The sequence below is a fragment of the Contarinia nasturtii genome, unplaced genomic scaffold (assembly GCF_009176525.2).
Source record: "Contarinia nasturtii isolate CC-2019 unplaced genomic scaffold, AAFC_CNas_1.1 Cnas_scaffold_928, whole genome shotgun sequence".
NCBI classification, from domain to species: domain Eukaryota; kingdom Metazoa; phylum Arthropoda; class Insecta; order Diptera; family Cecidomyiidae; genus Contarinia; species Contarinia nasturtii.
In genome coordinates, this window is record NW_022198275.1 from 2,963,952 (window position 1) to 2,981,818 (window position 17,867).

Genomic DNA, 17,867 nt, shown 5'->3' on the forward strand with positions numbered 1-17,867 from the left:
TTTCCCCGCCGCATTATGACTTTACCGAATATGTTCACGTTGATAACTTCTCCACATTGGAGATGGATAATCCAGTTGCCGCAATTTCAGGGGTTGGCATTCCAATGGATTTCAAACACAAAATTCATACATCGCATAAAGTTACACATTTGTAACCGTTCACGCTGCTTGATTCCGTTCAGTTGTATCTTGGCACTTGAAAAAGGCGAATGCAAAAGAATTCATCGTCCGCAAAGGCCACCTTAACTGACGGATCAACTTGAAAATTCAAACAGAGTGGAAGGTTCAGTTTAGAATGTTGTTTTAGTTCCATTGAATAGCTCTTTAGTTACTGTGACTTTGTCTACAAAACCAAAGAAAACAAAAATTATCAATCTCTTTATCTGTCTATTTCGATCAAAATAAACCCAGACAATTGACATGTGAATGTAAACTTTGTGTTTGAATAGTGAAACGCACGAACTCAAATATTTGTTTTATTTTTTCTTCGAAAAGATATACACACCCAAAAAAATACAAGTCTGCCGTAAATGTGTGATTTGTAAATCAAACTGTAAACACCAAAGCCTACCAGTAGATAAGTTAGAGAATAAAAAAACGAAACATTTTAATGCGCAAAGAAAAGGGTTAAATTGTGTCGAGTGTGAAAATACAGTGTGTATTAAGTGATAAGAAAAATACATTTTGCGTGCATTTTCAAGCATATCGTAAATAAAATAGACCATTTCCTTAACAAAACAATTGCATTCGAATTGGTTTGAACAAAATAAAGTAGAAAACATCTACTTTGACGATTAAGAAAATAATTCAAAGGAAGAGTGTTTCGCATTCTACGTGATATGATTAAAATTCCGGGGGAATCGAAAATAATAATTTTTGTTGTTGTGCGTGTGTGACTGAACTGGTGACAATTTTTTTGCATTAAATTATAATCGTTGAGGCAGAACTTTTGTTGTGTTTCTACGCGAAAAAAAAGGGATCGATTTTTGCCTGACTAGAATATTATGCTTTTTGACTGTCTTGAATTTATGCGCACTGGATGTCAATGAATGAGCATTCATTCAAACGAATAACACAGCAGAAGGTTTGAATCACGTCATCGATATATGTATGATTTCATATTGTTCTTTCTTTTTGTCGTATTTCTGTGTGAGGGTGTGTGAACATATCCGGTGCCATTAACCCCAAGTGACACAATAAGCAAGAACAATAAATAACCAGAAAGACAATAGACAACCAAAATGAACATTTTTGTGATTGTGAAATGAATAGGAAAGAGCTGAAACAGTAACGTATCTAATGAAAATCGGTAACGCACGTGAACTGTATGCACTGGTTGCTGTGTCTGTTGTTGAAAATCTTCAGATCCATTGTGTCATTTCCTATTGCCAACGGCAGCGGTAATAATAGCAAACAGAAACAATATACAGCTCTTGCTCTCACTGTTTGCTCTGGTCAAATATCATATATATTTTTTTGGTGTTATGGATAATTCCATGATTTTAATGGATTAAATACAAAGCTTATGGTTTATGGATTAATTAGAAGCAGAGTTCAGGCCACAATTTAAGTACTTCTGGTAGATATATTCGTGGGGAAATTTTACGATATTAAACCATAAGTGTGCAAACAATTCAGTGGCTGACCCTTTTGTGTACGTGAATGCCAACCACTAATTTCAGCTTTGTTCGATTCATTGCTTGCATCATTTACTCGAACATCTACAACTGGCATCCATTGACTATATTTAGCCATTCGATTAAAACATCATTGTTGAGCGAAGTAAAAAATAGACTATTTGCTGGGCCAACATTGATACCAATTACTTTTTGATCTATTACAACGAAATTGAATCTATAGCAGAAAATAGATTTTATACTGCCAGCGAATAACGTAAAAGTAAGTAACATTTCACAATTTTTTATGAACAAAAAATCATTTATTTTTTTTGTACAAAACTTTCCTTCATTAATTTGTAATGTTGTGAATTTTAATTTGATTTATATTTCATTTAAAAGAATATTCTCTTTCATGTAAGTACTACGTGTAACGAAACTGAAAACCGTAAATAAAACGATAAATTCTTGTTAAATAGCTCGAAGAGCTGTTACGGAGCTTTTAGATAAGATTGAACGAGAGTATCGATCGTAAAAAAAGTTTTAACTATTTTAAACGGATGAGAGGGGGACTTTCGCATTGCTTCCATTTCGATTGGAATTAAAATGTCCACAAACTTCGTGCGAGCGAATGAAACAGAAGCCGAAACAGAGAGATAGTAAGACATGCGAGCAATGCTTGCATGAGCGCGTAAACACAGCTATAAACGTTTTGCAATTAACCTAGCTTCTCAAATAAAATAGCGGTTTCATGTAATGTATCATTTAATCATAAACTTGAATTCGACAGACGTGTCTTTGATTTGAATCGGTTTGCCTGAAAAATAATACGAATTCACCCTGAACACATTACCAATCCCTTCGACAAATTCCACGAGGCTATTGCCTTCAGGCACACACACAAACTTTACACTTTCTCTCACCGAAAAAAAAATACTTCAACATTAAAACCGCTTTTCATTTTATTACGGAACGAAAATGTTTACGACAAAAAATAATGTTCCGTTTGCCAGAGTTTTACTTTTCATTTTATAACGATGACGATATAAATTCACTTCTTCCGTTTTATATTTTGAATTTATTTATTTATCGCTGTGATACTTTTTGAAATGACTCACGATCTGAATTATACTTCTGACATAATTTTAATTCATTTGCCTAGCTCGTTCCAATAAATGTGTGTTGGTAGCGAGTTGTTGTAATTTCACTTATTAAAATCACTCATATTTTCTGGAATTATTTAGGGGTTAAAATCTCCAATTTTGAAAAGTTAAATAAATGTTCATCCATCGATAAGATCTCGGTCTCTGGGCTGTGAAAAAGTGTAGCTCATGAAAAATGCAAATATAGAAGAATGGAACATCGCAAGTTAATAATGCATAGTATACATCATTTGTGTACAGAATGATTGATTGACAATCAAATTACAGTGTGTACTCTCTCGGTTAGACTATCATTACAAAAATCAATGTATTGCTTATCAAAGTAGCTGTCACTTAATAAATAAAATCACAGGTTTCGTTTGAACGATGAAGTGTGCCTATTGTGTTTGCCTTTCGAATTAACTATGGATGAATAAAAAAAGAGAAAAAAATGCGCAGCACCATCACCATTGCCATCACAATGATTTTTCGGGTAGTTACAATGTAACAACAATTCATATTTGTTTCCATGCAAACGAATTGATATATGATAGAAAACAATCGAATGACGGCTAGCAAAATGCCGTCTCATAGTCAATTGAAAGATTGATGGTTTATTGAAATCGGTTTGCCATCAATATATAGAAATACCTATGCTGTATGTGGCATTTTCATCCACGCGATGTCTAATTGCAAAAGGAAATGTATCTACATGGCCTTGATAAGCGTGCGCTTTGCTTCGTTTAACTTAAGCAAACCCAATCGCTGATGTCAAAAAAACTCCTTAATATAGCAATTCTATCGAACCATTTTCCAACGAAACCAGTGTTTAGTCTCATGGTTGTTCGTTGTTTGGGTAAACAAAACGTGCGTATATTAATTTTAGACATGCTCATTAAATGCTCGCATTGTTCGTAACCGCGGAAGCAATATTGCATGTCAGAATAGACCGATTATATGGGATTATGTTTGGTATGCGAACAGAGCAACACATCACATTCATCAATAGCATTCATTTCAATGGAATCGTACATTAATTATAATATACTCTCCTTGTCTCACTCACTCAATCTGCGTAGGCACTCGTTCAATCATAGGCCAATGTTTTGTCAAAAATTCGACAATGTTGGCCATTTGGTCATGATTTATGAATTGATGACTTAATGCGTTATTGATTATATACGGAAATTTTTTGACAATATTTTCCTGACCCCAAAAAATTGTTGTCCCATGATAAATGAATTTTTGCCAATGCCATTTGCAATTCAAATTATTTTCAAAATAGTACACATTTTGTCCGCAAAAATCGTGAAATCCGATTTTCAATATCAAACCCGTTTTCTGATTGGCAAGGATACGTGAAGTGCGTGTGCCGGAAAATCAAATTCAATGAAATATATCATCGTTTTCACCAAGAATTATGGACAAATTATACATGTTAGTTTACTAGGCTGCTCTGCGCCTTTTTCCCTCTTTCGCTATTGTTTATGTCAAAGTATTTGAATATCTGTTTCATCGGATGAAATTCAATTTCTTTGCATACTCGTTCATTACATTGCCATTCTACATCAATGTCAACGGCATATGACGAAAATTTTCATGAAAAATATTATTTTATATGTTCGGATATCGCACAAAAGGATGATAACTTCAAAAATTGAACGCTATGATTTATGAATTCCGGGAATGATGCAACACTTTTTCGATTTGAGTCAAATAAATAGTAAACGATTTCACGCTATTTCACCCATTGACCTGTGTTGATAACGATTTAATTCATCTAGACGCTTTTTAAAGCCTTTTGTTAACGTTGTTGACAGCGTAATCGCCTTTTGTGAAAGCATGTTCAATAGAAGCGTAAAAATCACCCTAAAAAAATCGAAGAGAAAAAATCTTGAAAAATAGTTGAAGAGACGGAAATTTGTAGACATAGACTTCCATTTTTTTCTTGCATATAACATAAGCCTTTTTTTAATTGTACAGGCATTTGATAGATTAACAATTTATCAATATTTGTTGTCTATAAAATTGAATTTTTAATGATATTCTGTCGAGTCACTCAAATAACAGTGATTTTGTTATAATAACAAGTTGTTTGTTATCAACACCTCACAGTCTGTTGCAATTTAAAATAATAAAAAAATCGTCTACGGACGTCATGTTGTTAATAGTTCTCGCCTTTGGAAATAAAAACTTTTCACTTGAGAGCGACGTACCTCTAAATATATGCATGGAAATGGTAACGAATTTCAAGTGAGAAACAAACAGTTCTTAAAAGGAAATTCGATAATGAAAAACCATTTACCAATGGCCTATGTATTGATTATGATCATAGATTTTTGACGAAAAATGTTTTATAATTCAATCATTTGAATAAGGTTTTAAAGTTTGTAAAATGATTTGTTTGTTTAATGTTTGTTTGTGACACAACACAAGTTTGATTTCAAGTCGGTATTTTCCAACTAGTAAAAGTTTTCCCAAACCAACGAAGAAAACCGTTCGAATTTGAGTTCATTTCCCTGCAATTTAGTAACATTTCCGTTAAATTATGATTTCCCTTGCATGCCACACGCAAGATAAAAGTGTTGCTTGCGTGTTTTTAATATTATTTTTTTCCGAAAAAGTCTAAACAGATAAATTAAAATGATTGATCTGAAATAGAAAGGTTATTTCCAAATGATGGATACGCTTCGGTGCCTGTTATTTCCTTTTTAAATGGGGTAAAATAGCGGTAATTCGCCCAATTTGTTCAATCGACCGATTCAATTTTGGTATTTGTGATTCTGTGATTTCTCTTTCACTCATCTATAATAAATAAATTAAGTTCCAAACACGGTTTGTTGTTTCTAAACTGAAAACATTATCAAATTGAATTCAAGCAATGGTCATTCATATAAAACTGAGCTTATGGCACTTTTTTAGTCAAACTCACATGCTAATATTAACTGATTGTTGATTGTTTAAAACATCGCAACACCGTTCTCCCCAAAAATTTTCCTTCATAGTCAAGTCATGAGATTAAGAATCATATGAAGCTAATATTGAAAAGTTGTTCAAACAAAGTTGCTTTTAGCGCAAAAAAAATCTTGCAGCCCGAAACGTTTCTAGAAGAATCACAAAGATTTATATAAATATTTGTGAATGTCACTAGACTCTTCTTGATGATGCTTGCGAAAGTTCGATGAAAAATATTTAAATTTTTCTTCTTTTTCTCTGAAACATTGTTTGTTTAAAATATTGTCGGTTGTTTGACGACGGAAAAAAGTTGCACATATAAATCTAATTACTGCCATTGAAAGTTTTCAATCGGCTTTTAAACGCGATACAGCCACCAGATGGGCTATTGAAAAGGTAAAAAAGCTGCTTAATTAAATTACAAATAACGGTTGAATTGTTTTAATCCATTATTTATTCAAAGTTGACAGCAAGTGGACCAGAAATTTCATGAATTATATGTTTAAAATGTGGAAAAATATTCAAACAAACACAATTTATGCCGTATATATTTTCTGCATGCATGCTTTGGAGTTTGATTTGGAATCGTCAGCTGAGCGCCCCCGTTAATTTCAAAGCATTTTTCTCTCGATGATCGGATTGTTTTTAGGTATTTGAACGCAGCAATTCTTTTAAGCTGAGAATTATGAATGGAATAAATTTTTCGTGAAAAATCTCGGATAAAACTGAATAAAATTTAATGCATGTCTCGATCTAAATGATTCGTTTGATACCGAAATGATGTGGATAAATACTCATGTACTGTGCAAATTCAAGCAATGTCAGTGGAAAATGTGTGTTGCCTTCGAAAACGATGTGAATAAATAAAGTATTTCGTGAGTTTGAAATGTTGATTTCAAAATAATTTGGTGCTTCATTTAATTTTATTATCGTTGCGCATTCATGTGGAGATGAAAATCTTCACTTTGCGTCGAAATCTATCAAGTAAATAATTTTAATATGAAATATTTAACATCTTAAGTAGAGTGTGTGTACTGAGTATAAGTTGTGGAATGAATCGCAGTCCGATACTTACTCATTCTTTACATTTATCTTTGGCAAGTTTAGTCCGACCCACAATCTGCGAAGCGCATTGCTGACGAAATGTTTCAATTTTATCTGCACGACTTACTGAAGAATTTCTTGAAGCTGATGAATTTGGTTGTGCAAAAATTCGCACTGTCATGATTTATTTGCTCTTTTTTTATTCTCTACACTTCACTACTTCTTTTACATTTGCCAACTGGAGAGAGAGAGAGAGAGAGAGAGAGAGAGAAACGAGATATGCTCACGATATTTAAACAGCTTTAATGGCATTTGCAAAAGTTTTCGTCCATCTTGAATTTTGAGCGAATTTGCGCAACATTGCGGCGGCCATCCAAGCTTCATTTCATTTATGAATCGTTGTAAATGTAGCATTGGCGAAATGCTTAAAACTAATTAAAAATCTTGCCAAATCCAATTTATACAAATGACATTTTTGATGATGTTTTTAGTTAAATGTTGCAATGAACTCTCTCTCTCTCTCTCTTTTGTTTTGCTTGACAGGAATTTCCAATTAAGCTACCAAAGATTTTCATCTTTTTCGTTCGGTACAAAATTAACATTGACTTGAATTGTTATGAGCATTGAGCAACGCTGAAAAATGTCGAACACAACATAGTACTGGGAGAAGAAGAAAAATTGAGAAGTTAATACAAATGGTATGATTGTGGGATCAGGTGGTGTTGGTCGCTTATGTTACGCTCAATGCTGTAACGGCAATGCGTATAATAATAATTAAAACGATTTGATTGCTTAAAACGTTCAATATTCGGTGCCGAATTTATTTTGAAATCAATGGATCTCTTCTCGGTAACATGGATCTTGTGATGAAAGCAATGAAAACAATTTAATCACCACTGTCACTGTGAAAACATTATTTCAAATTTAAATACATTACAAACTTTTCAACAAAATTTTCTCCAGATTGATTTTCTTCATTTTGTTTTTCATAAAATTTCAGGTTGAACATCATTCATGGCATCGGAGCATCAAAGCAAATACTGAACACGTCAACACAACCGAATTATAATGAATCGGCCAACAACTTCATAAATGTCATAATTTAAGCCACAGAATCGTTTTGGAAACGCCGCAGCATTTAATGTGGCTGTGATTTGTGGCAAACATTTCCAAGTTGGTTTGCAACAAAACGACAAACGGTATACCAATAAATTTGAACAAACAGTTTCTGTTTGTGACAAAATATCATTCGTTGTCTGTTTAATATGATTAGTTGCAAAGACTCAAGTTACCTATAAAGCGGATGCGAAGAACAGAGATAGAATTATAGCCGCAGATTTATTTGCTACATTTGAATTGCTGTGTAAAGAGCTGTCGAAAGAGATATAGAGTGAAAATAGCAATTTCACATAAATGTTACAGAAGTGAAGGCATCAACGTAAACCGAATGCGGTTAAATTCCTCTGACGATTCGAATATACATCAAAATACCACAGGTCAAGTGATACACGACACAGATAAATAAAGGGAGGAACATTGCGAGAGCAATAGAAACATATAAACATTGTTCGTCGAAGTCGAAGCAAAACCGACCACTCCGAAATTAAACAACAATTGCTCATTTTGGTGAGTGGGTGTCTTAATTAGACAGCTCACAAAAGTCACTGTGCACATTTTGCAACATTGGTGGATAATAAAGAATTCATAAAACGCAATTCACATCGGTATTTTGCCATCAAACAAAATATTTGTAAGTTTGAACGTGCAGAATTTTTGGGAAAAAAACTATAGAAACAACGTTCTGCTTCATTTTGTGAACCTGTCAAATGTGACTTTTAGCATTTTGCGATAAATTCGAACGGAATGGAACGAGAATCAGTATATTCAAAGTATTTTATATGTTTTTGGTGGAAAATATGAAATACTCTATTATAACGCAACCAAACTATAGCCATTTCAAATCACACAAACTACTTTATATGCAAACTGCGTCTGAAATAAATAACAAATAGACACACACAAGTTTGTAGACAGACATAAGCTACCCGCTCTCGACTGGACGCAGTTGCAATATTTTTTAATAGACAATTTTCAAACGAAAATTATTTAAAAAAAAACCGTACATATTCAACAAACAACGACATCATGTGTTTCCCAGCGATTGTGTCGTCCATTCTACTGCTGGCGCTTTTTATTGGTAAGTTTTGCATCCGCTTTTATCCCACTTGATTTTATGTTGTTATTTTTTTCTCTCTGAAGTTCTTGTTGTTATATTGCTGTGAGGACAGAATATAGAATTTCATGGATAGCTAGTAGTAGTTTTTTATATCACATTGTTTTGCCATACTGGTTAAATGAATTGAATACACTTTTTTGTGCTTCATTACTGCTGAGTGGACATGAAATTAAAACAAAAAAACAAGCAACAAATGTAAATCAATCGGAATTTACATCGGATTAAATTGAAAACAATATTGCGATTTAAATGAATGACTTTTAGTGCCTAAGTTTTTTTATGCGACCTAGTTAAACAAGCATTTATTGAAAGAAAAAAAAACAACTACCCTTCAGCACAAATTCCCTTTGATCCTACTAAATTTTTGCGAATAATTCTATTAAACCGTATGTACATACCATCAGAATGAAAGAGGGGGACAAAAACAGGAAAGAAAAAAAATCATCCGAGTAGATAAATGAATTCAATAGTGCTTTCTAGAATGTTCGAATTTTAAATTGATACAAGCGACTCGTTGAAAATTTATGTCGACAAATATTATGTTAGAAACACTTAACTCTGATTAAATTCTTTGTATTTTCTTTATTTGATAGTGCGTTATGTGTATGAAGCTTTCATCGTGAATGTGTTTCATTAAAATGTTACGTCGTTTCAAAGCTCCGCTTGGGTCAATGCTCGAGATTGTAACAAGTCTCAGGTGGTGCCATTCCAGATATGGGTCTCTTTTGCGTGAACAAAAAAAAACAGACATGATTTTTTTTTGCCCCAAAATAAGCCTACCTTCCTGCTGCGTAACCCATCAGTTATGCGACGCAACAGAGTTTCAATTAGGGACAAATCGAAAAAATGTAAAATTGCAACCAAGCGAAACCTTTTTTAGTGTCTGAATAGCAAATGTTGTGGCCCAAGTCAAGCGACAACGACCATTTACGCGTAATCTACCATCAAATAGAAACTGGTAACATTCAATGTAATATGATAATTTTTCGAATGGGCGGCCGAAAAATGTGCATGGTGACAGTTAGCGTTTGAAATAATTAAAAGCGATAAATTAAATTCCAGAATTTCTTACTTCCGTATCCGAGTGGCGCTAACTGTTTTTTTTTTTGTTCTTGAGAGCACTTCGCTTATTTCTTTTCCAGTGTTGATGAGTGTTGAATTAATCCGAAGTCGCTCTCTCTCTTTGGTCACCTTCCGCATTGAAAGAAAAGAAAAGTTTTACCATACTTTTGATGCATTCGGAGTGCCTTTGAATCAATTGACGGTAATGAGCAAACACGTCATCCGGAACGTGTTTACCGAAAAATATGCTTGAAGTACTTGTACATGTAAATTCAGGCCGCAATAGACATGTTGAAAAATTTCCGCCTCAACGGAACAGCGGGATATGAATGTAATCAAATATTTAATTAATCCCATAATGGGCCAACAACGAATTTAACGAAGCGATACCACGAAATGCCCTGCCTCCATCTCGATCGTTTCATTTATAGACATTTCATTACCACGCATTCCGACTTACAAAACGACCGTAGAAAAAAAAGCACAACAATGATGATGAGCATAAAAATTATATAAATTTTTGTTCAGCTCCATTTTTTTCCTTTCTGCGAAACGTTGCGAAGTGACACATACGCTCACGCATTCAAATTGTCGCAGGTTTTGTAAAGTTCGTAAAGGGCAAATATCAAAGAACGACAAAACTGTGAATATTCAATGACTTTGCTGTTATGCAAGTCTAGCGTTGTCTTCTTCACGAATAAGAAGAAGTAGAAACGAGAAAGAATTAGCAACATAAAGTCGCAGATGAAAGAAGAGCAAACGCAAACACAGAAAGACAAACAGAGAGGGAGCGAGAGAGGAATAAGGCGATAAAAAATGTATAAAACGCCTTAAATTAACATTAACGTAACAAAATGCGACACGAGTTATTTGTAACGATATTTAAATTAGGCTCGTTTTTTTATTTCCTAAGTTCACTGTACTTGGCCTTGCTGTCGAATTATTCCATCCTGTTTTTATTCGATTTATATTTTGCGATTGTGCGAATCTTCAACGCAATCCGATAACGTTTGAAATTCGCGTGTTTCATTGTGATGACTTGAATATTTTGGAAAATGAGAAAATTCAAAAAGGGAAAAGTGAGTAAATGCGACGATTTTACAATTTTAAAATGCTTTGTTGACACTTGTCATTGAATGGCATAAAAAATTACACTGATGCTATTGAATGACAGGATTTTTCCATTTCATCCATTTCATTTTTTTGCTGCTCCTTTTCTTTGCAATGCCAAAGTAAAACCATTTTGTCGTGCATGCATGTGTGCGTGTGCAGAAGCAGATGTTGTTAATGCGTGAATTTGAGAAGATGTCTCAGCAGATTTTTCCAGGTATTCATTATTTCGAAATATGTGAGTCTGCAGACACCGGAATATTGTTTTCTACATTACACGAGTTTTGTCAATATCCTCTATAATCGATGAATCAAGAGATACGTTCACAGTTTTTTTCTCGTTTCTTTTTTTTTGTTGTTGAAAAAACATTGAAATTATTTTATATGTATAAAAATAAACTAAAAAAGTCTTTGTGCGTGTGTGTGTTTTTGTATGGCAACTTAAACTTTTTCCATTAACATGCGCAAATTTTGTTTTTCGAAACAGAATGCAGTGAAGGAAATTCATTTCCGCTCGACTGCATTCATCTGAATTTCTCGTCAACAACAGAAATATCGCCATAGAAACAAGACTAATTCGAAGGTTACATTTTGCCATTTGCATTTGTACATATATAATTCATTCTCAAAACAAAACTTTTTTGTCGATTCATTTAAAGGAAGCCATCTCGATACAATTACCGTTTCTTTTTTTACCTTTCGGTTATCCGATATAATCGAAGCGTGTGAAAATTGTTGTTATTCGATAATAATTTTGCAACGATAATTCTTTTTCAATTTAACAAGCAAACGGAATTGTTATACGCCAAATAGAATAGAAGAAAATTCGAATAATTTTGAGTAAATCATTGAGTCGAATGAGATGAAAAAGAAACTTTGTTGCAACAGCAAAATTGAATTTGAGTTAAAGGATGAGAAATTGTTGTTTGCTAAGCTTTGAGCTTATGTATCCTTTTCGAAATTCAATTACTTATTATCGAAAAGCATCTTCATTTCAACCATGAAATGGTGTTCATATTATTCGCAAAGTATGGCCATTGAAAGCGAACAACAAAGAAAGAAAAAAACGAGCTATCCAAAAACTTTCAAACATTGAATAGTGCCATTTGGAAGCATTCTAATCCAATGATATTGAAAGATGCGTGATTGATGTATGGAAAAGACTTATGAGTCTCTAGGGATAAATTGTAAAAATGTGCCACCAGTTTTTCAACATCGATGATTTTGTGAATGCGTGTGTACCCGTCCGAAAAACGGTATCTCCTTTTACAACACAAGCGTAAAGGGCTAACAACAATTGAAATCCGTTAAAAAAGACTTGGCTCATTTCAAATAACAATGACTTGTTTTTATTTTCGGTCTCGAGAACAATGGAATCAAACAAACAACAACACTTTAAATGGATTTGCATAAAGAAAAATGTTGGTCTGAACTTTTTTTTTATTTGGTTTCATTCAAGTTATCTTTTCGCTTTGCAGTTGGCCTGTGTTTACAATGTATAGTGATGATGTTTTGATGCTTTTTTTTCACGCAATACTTAAGCACCAACAGAATCATAATAGCATTAAAATGTGAATTTTCAGTTTAAGTTGTGGTCACAAATGATCGAATTCTATTTTAATCATTTTTTTGTACTGAAGAATTATTTAGCGTCAAAATTTTTATGGCCTGGAAAAACGAAATAATAATAATGATTTGAGATACAGAGTCAAATATTTCAACAAAATGGTGTCGATAGAGAAAGGAAGAGTGGAAGCGGTGAAAGTGTGTAACACACACTCCTTCTCTGTATATTGTGGGATTTGTGGACCGAAAAATTCGAAACTCGTGAAAAAACAAGTAATAAAATTCCAGTCATTTCCAGACATGAATTATGCGATTTGCCTAACTTTATATTGGGCCCGCAGCTACTTTATAAATGTTACGTGAGTATGTGTGAGTTTCATATCAAGAATGGAAAATTTACTCCTCCGCAAAGCGAAAACTGTAACTGATACTGAGTGAATTGCCAGATTTTACTCCTTTTTTTCGGGAGCAGATGGAGGTGCTGGTAAATTATTTTCGGTGCTTGATTTTCACTTAAAAGTTACAACATTGAATAACAGCACGTTTATAGATTTTATGGACATGGTGTGTATACATAACGATATGGTGTTATGCGTATTATTGACATATTATAGTATAATGTGGCAAGTAGATCCCAGGTGGTTTTTATTCGAAACTTAATGCTTGTGCTGCCGCAACAGATCGAAAATTTATTTATACTACGAATGAGAATGGCACATTGTATATCTTTGGTGTGACAGGCCTTTGGATGGTTGCCTTTCGGTGTCTGTGCATAGGTCAAATGTGTTACATACTATAACAAGGCGTGCGCAAGAATGAGACGGTCCTTAAACCAAATTCAAACTAGAAAGTATTTAATAAATTTTTTGATGGGTTTTCACACTTGCACAAGTTCAAAGAAGTTGAGCAATTTTAGTGTACCACGCCGTAATATTTGGCACATAATATCTCAACAGAATTTGACTCCATAATAAATGCATATCGTCATTATAGACTACGGATACATAAATACGCCATAATAATTTCATGTTAAAATCATTTTATTAGCTATAATATTATATTATGTGATATGGATGCGTAAAGGCATCAGCGATTTGGATTGAAAACAAGCGGGGGAGCTATAGTGGTAATACCATATAAGGGAAAAGTTTTTTTTCTTTTTAACAGCGCTTAAATCGCTGTTAGAATATCGATTCAAGATTAAAATCTATCATTGATATGAAAATGAGTGTTGAGAATAGGGAGTGGCTCTTCATTTTATCAAGCTAATAATAATAATTGGCGAGTTGAAAGCATACAACCAAGGTCATAAAAGATCATCAATATCACATCATCACAGTTAACCATTGAAAAGTTGCCATTGTATTTGTTGTACGCTTCCGAGTATTTTTGTAGTTTTCATTTCGTTCGATTCTATCAGCACTTACTACCATTATTATTACTATTATTACATCGTTTGCTTGACGTCAATGTCATCATAATCGTTGTATTTTATAACCGCACTTTGTCATCGATCGTCAAAAAGTTCAGAGTTGACGAGCCAATGGTTTATAACTTATCGTCGTATCGATTCATCGCTCACATCGACTAATACATATTTTGTGTTTTGACAAAGTCATTTATAATTTTATTAAGGAGTAAACTATATGTAGTATGTGATGTGCTTACATACATTTAGATATATTCGTACTCGTTTGCTCATTCAGTCTCGCTTTACTCGCTCGTTCAGTCAGTTTGTTCACTAGAATTGACTGTGTGTCTCAATTTATTTGCATGCATGAGTTACCATGCATACATACAACATAATTTCATTCTCGTTTCTTCGTTATGAGCACGTTCACACTGACGAACGTCATACACAGCATACCAAATTTTCACACAAGCTCCAGCACTCATGCATAGAACAAATTGAATTTATGATGTTTTGCGCTTCAGGTACTATCCCATTTTTTTCGCACTTTTCACTCACTATATCATTTAAATTGGAACATTTTTTTAGTGAAACACACATAACAGAAACAACACACCAATATTTTTGACGATTCCAAAAAATGAAACACAAACTCTATTAATGACATCTCATTGTTAACTTTCCTTTAGGGAAAAAATGAAATCCAAATTATACCCATTTTCGCACGCAACCACACATTTATGCTTGTAAATTATGTTTGAAATTGAAAATAATTTTAAGAAACGAGCCATTGAATATAAGCGCAAGATGCTCAGCCCATGTGTGAGCAAAACTGTTTCGGGATTTTATTACTTTGACACATACACACACATGCTGAAAGCCTTTTAGCACTTCATTGACGACTACCAAAAATTATCCTTTTATCGTTCGAACGCAATGTTGCTAGGCAAACTAGAGCTCGTCAAAGCTCATTAGGCTCCAGGCCAGAAAATGTTCATGCATGAAAACAGATTTTAGTCGGCTGTTAAAATATCCTTACACTTTTCAGTGTGTTTTTGTAATACGGTAACATTTTGTAAATCATCTTGCAAAACATGTATCAAGTTGGGTCAGTTTTACGAAGGGATTCCATCATTTCAGCTATGTTGATCAATTTTGGTTATTATCTGTGTTTTGTCTCGTTTTAATCGTATTACGATACATGTTGTTTGATATAAAGACATGTTGATCAATCGGCTTAAAATTATACGGTATGACTAGCATGAAAATCTCATATCGTCTTGTCTACTTACATGAGTCGATGACTTCATTTGAATGTGACATACATCATTTTTCAAAAAATCTCCCAACTAATACCACTTCTATTCTGTGTTGATATTTTTCATGGCATTTGATTGTGTCTAATCCGTTTTAGAACTTCCTATTGGTCAGCAATATAAACAACAATACCACTGCTGATGGTTTTCTCCATGACCAATCCACATGAATGGCTCGATATGGATACAAAACAGTAATTAATTCGGTTAATGTTAATACAGCCTGTTTGTGTATTTGTGCGTTTGCAATTCTTTACATTGTTACAGCATTGTTCGATGCTTTTGTTCTCAACTGGATTACTGGCAAATTTACTATGTCAACCATAATGCCACGAAATCAGTTTTAAGGGTATTATGTAATGCGCCAAAATCACAAGTTCAATGTTGAAATGCTTCCTGTTAATGCAAATCTGATTATAGCCAGCAGTGCGACACACAAGGGCCTCATTTGACGCCACCAAATGGCGTTCACTTTCTTATTTTCATTCTCATATTATTTTCTATCCGATGCTCTTTCGGATTTTTCGCTTTTATATATGTTCTTGCAATCAAACACGTCTTTTCCTTCTCTTACTTTCTCTCTGTGTCTCAGTGGGAGTGAATTCAGTCCATAGAAAAGCAATTTAATGACAACGTACATTTACTGTACGAACCATGACCGCACTAAATTCAAATTCAATTGGTCGGAAATTTTATTTTCCGGCTTCTTTTAGTAAAGCGTTACGATATTGATAGCTTTTAAGTCATTACCGTTTGTGATTTACAAGCGAAATAAAAGGATGAATAAAAAGCGAAATGAGCGTGCAAAGCAACGTAGAAGTACATATTGACGAAATGAAACGATTGAATATATTTGAAACTTTGTATGCATTCATGCGTGTCATTCGGTCATAGGAAAAAGTTTTCGGGACAGTGCTCGTCCATGCTTGGCTAGGTCATTTTCACTGAACTGCGAAAATGAAAATTCTATTTTCTTCCTTCGTTGAATAATTCTTTCATAATCTTTATACGTTTATTCAATGGCCTTGTAACACGCGCACCATAAATAATTTGTAGTAAACAAAGTGAAAGAAATCACAAATTTCATGCTTATTCGTTGTGTGCGCGCGAGAAAACTTGATTAAAAAGCAACGCATAATTTTTTAAGTGACAAAGTTTATTTCTGCAACGTGAATCGCATTTGAAACCATTAAATTCAGTTTTATCCATATTTTCCACATGTTGACATACATATTCAAATGCGAAATATACAGCAAGTTTTATTTGTTAATAACTAACTTTGTGAATTCGTTTAATTCGGATTTCGAAGTAGCCAAAGGATATTATACATCTGAGAGAAAGTGTGGCATACACAAAAAAGGGAGTGAAAAAGCGATGAAAAGAAAACTGCGCCACATAAATTATACAGTGGAACAATCCCATAAAATAAAATGAACAACTATGATGCGGGAAAAAAAAAACAACTGGCGATAGAGAAAAAATACCGAAGAATAAGAAGAATTATGATGCTTTCAGGCTGCGACACAGTGTAGACAAGCAGCCAACAGGCTTGTTGGCATCCGAGAAATTTAATTTACTGAACCGTTGTAAAAATCAAGAGCGGCTAAAAGCGCATTAAAACATTTGCATAATAAAATGCTTTCTCTCTTTCGTTCACTGACTACACTGTTATAGTGCTGTTTGCTGTCGTTTCTGTCTACTAGGAGTATCTTATTTTCAATGTTTAAATAGTTTAAAATCGTGACAGCATATTCAAAGTCAAAAATAAGAGCATCGAAAGAGGAATTAACAAGAAACACACAATCGAATGAATTTCCCAGTATAAAAAAATCCAGAATTTTGTCTCTACTTTTATTCAGCTTGTTCTCATTGCGATTCGTTCTCGTCTTTTTAATTCGTTTGAATGAACCGCAGAGCGGACATAAAACGGAGTATCGAACACAACTGGATATGCTGAAAAAAACGTTGGAACAATCCGGTTGGAAAAAATTGCGAGCCGGAAGTTGTATTGTATCATTTGAAGTAAATCATTCTGGATAATGTTTAATGTTTATCAACAACAAAAAAGAAAAGAGTGGATTTGGCATGTTAAACAAAAAAAACACAGCTAAATAATAAATGTCCAATGAAATGAATATTTATTTGGCCGCCAAATTTTAGCGTATTTGAATAAAAGCGTATGCACTCATAACATTTGAAACTGTCCCCAAAATAATAAAAAAATCAGTCTTTCGTACATGTTTCAATATACTAAACATTATATTTTCTCATGTATTCTGTGTGCACTTTCATTTTTTGAGATCTTTTGACATTTCATCGCATAGTTCCTCGAAATTCCAAAACGCCCATTCTACAAAATTTGGGTGACCTTCAAAAGTGCATCCTATTTTTGCGACCGATGCAGAGTCA

The 17,867-nt window shown here is 33.7% G+C and overlaps 1 protein-coding gene across 1 annotated transcript in view; it reads left to right on the top strand.

Annotated features, from left to right (window-relative positions):
• The first annotated feature begins 200 nt into the window (after nucleotides 1-200).
• The window catches only part of LOC116343027 (hemicentin-1-like), a 54,600-nt gene continuing 36,933 nt past the window's right edge, over nucleotides 201-17,867 (top strand). The window contains exons 1-2 of the mRNA XM_031770896.1: nucleotides 201-1,899; nucleotides 7,758-8,954. Of these exons, the coding sequence (XP_031626756.1) occupies nucleotides 8,903-8,954 (52 nt within the window). The 5' untranslated portion in view covers nucleotides 201-1,899; nucleotides 7,758-8,902. The remainder of the gene's footprint in view (nucleotides 1,900-7,757; nucleotides 8,955-17,867) is intronic.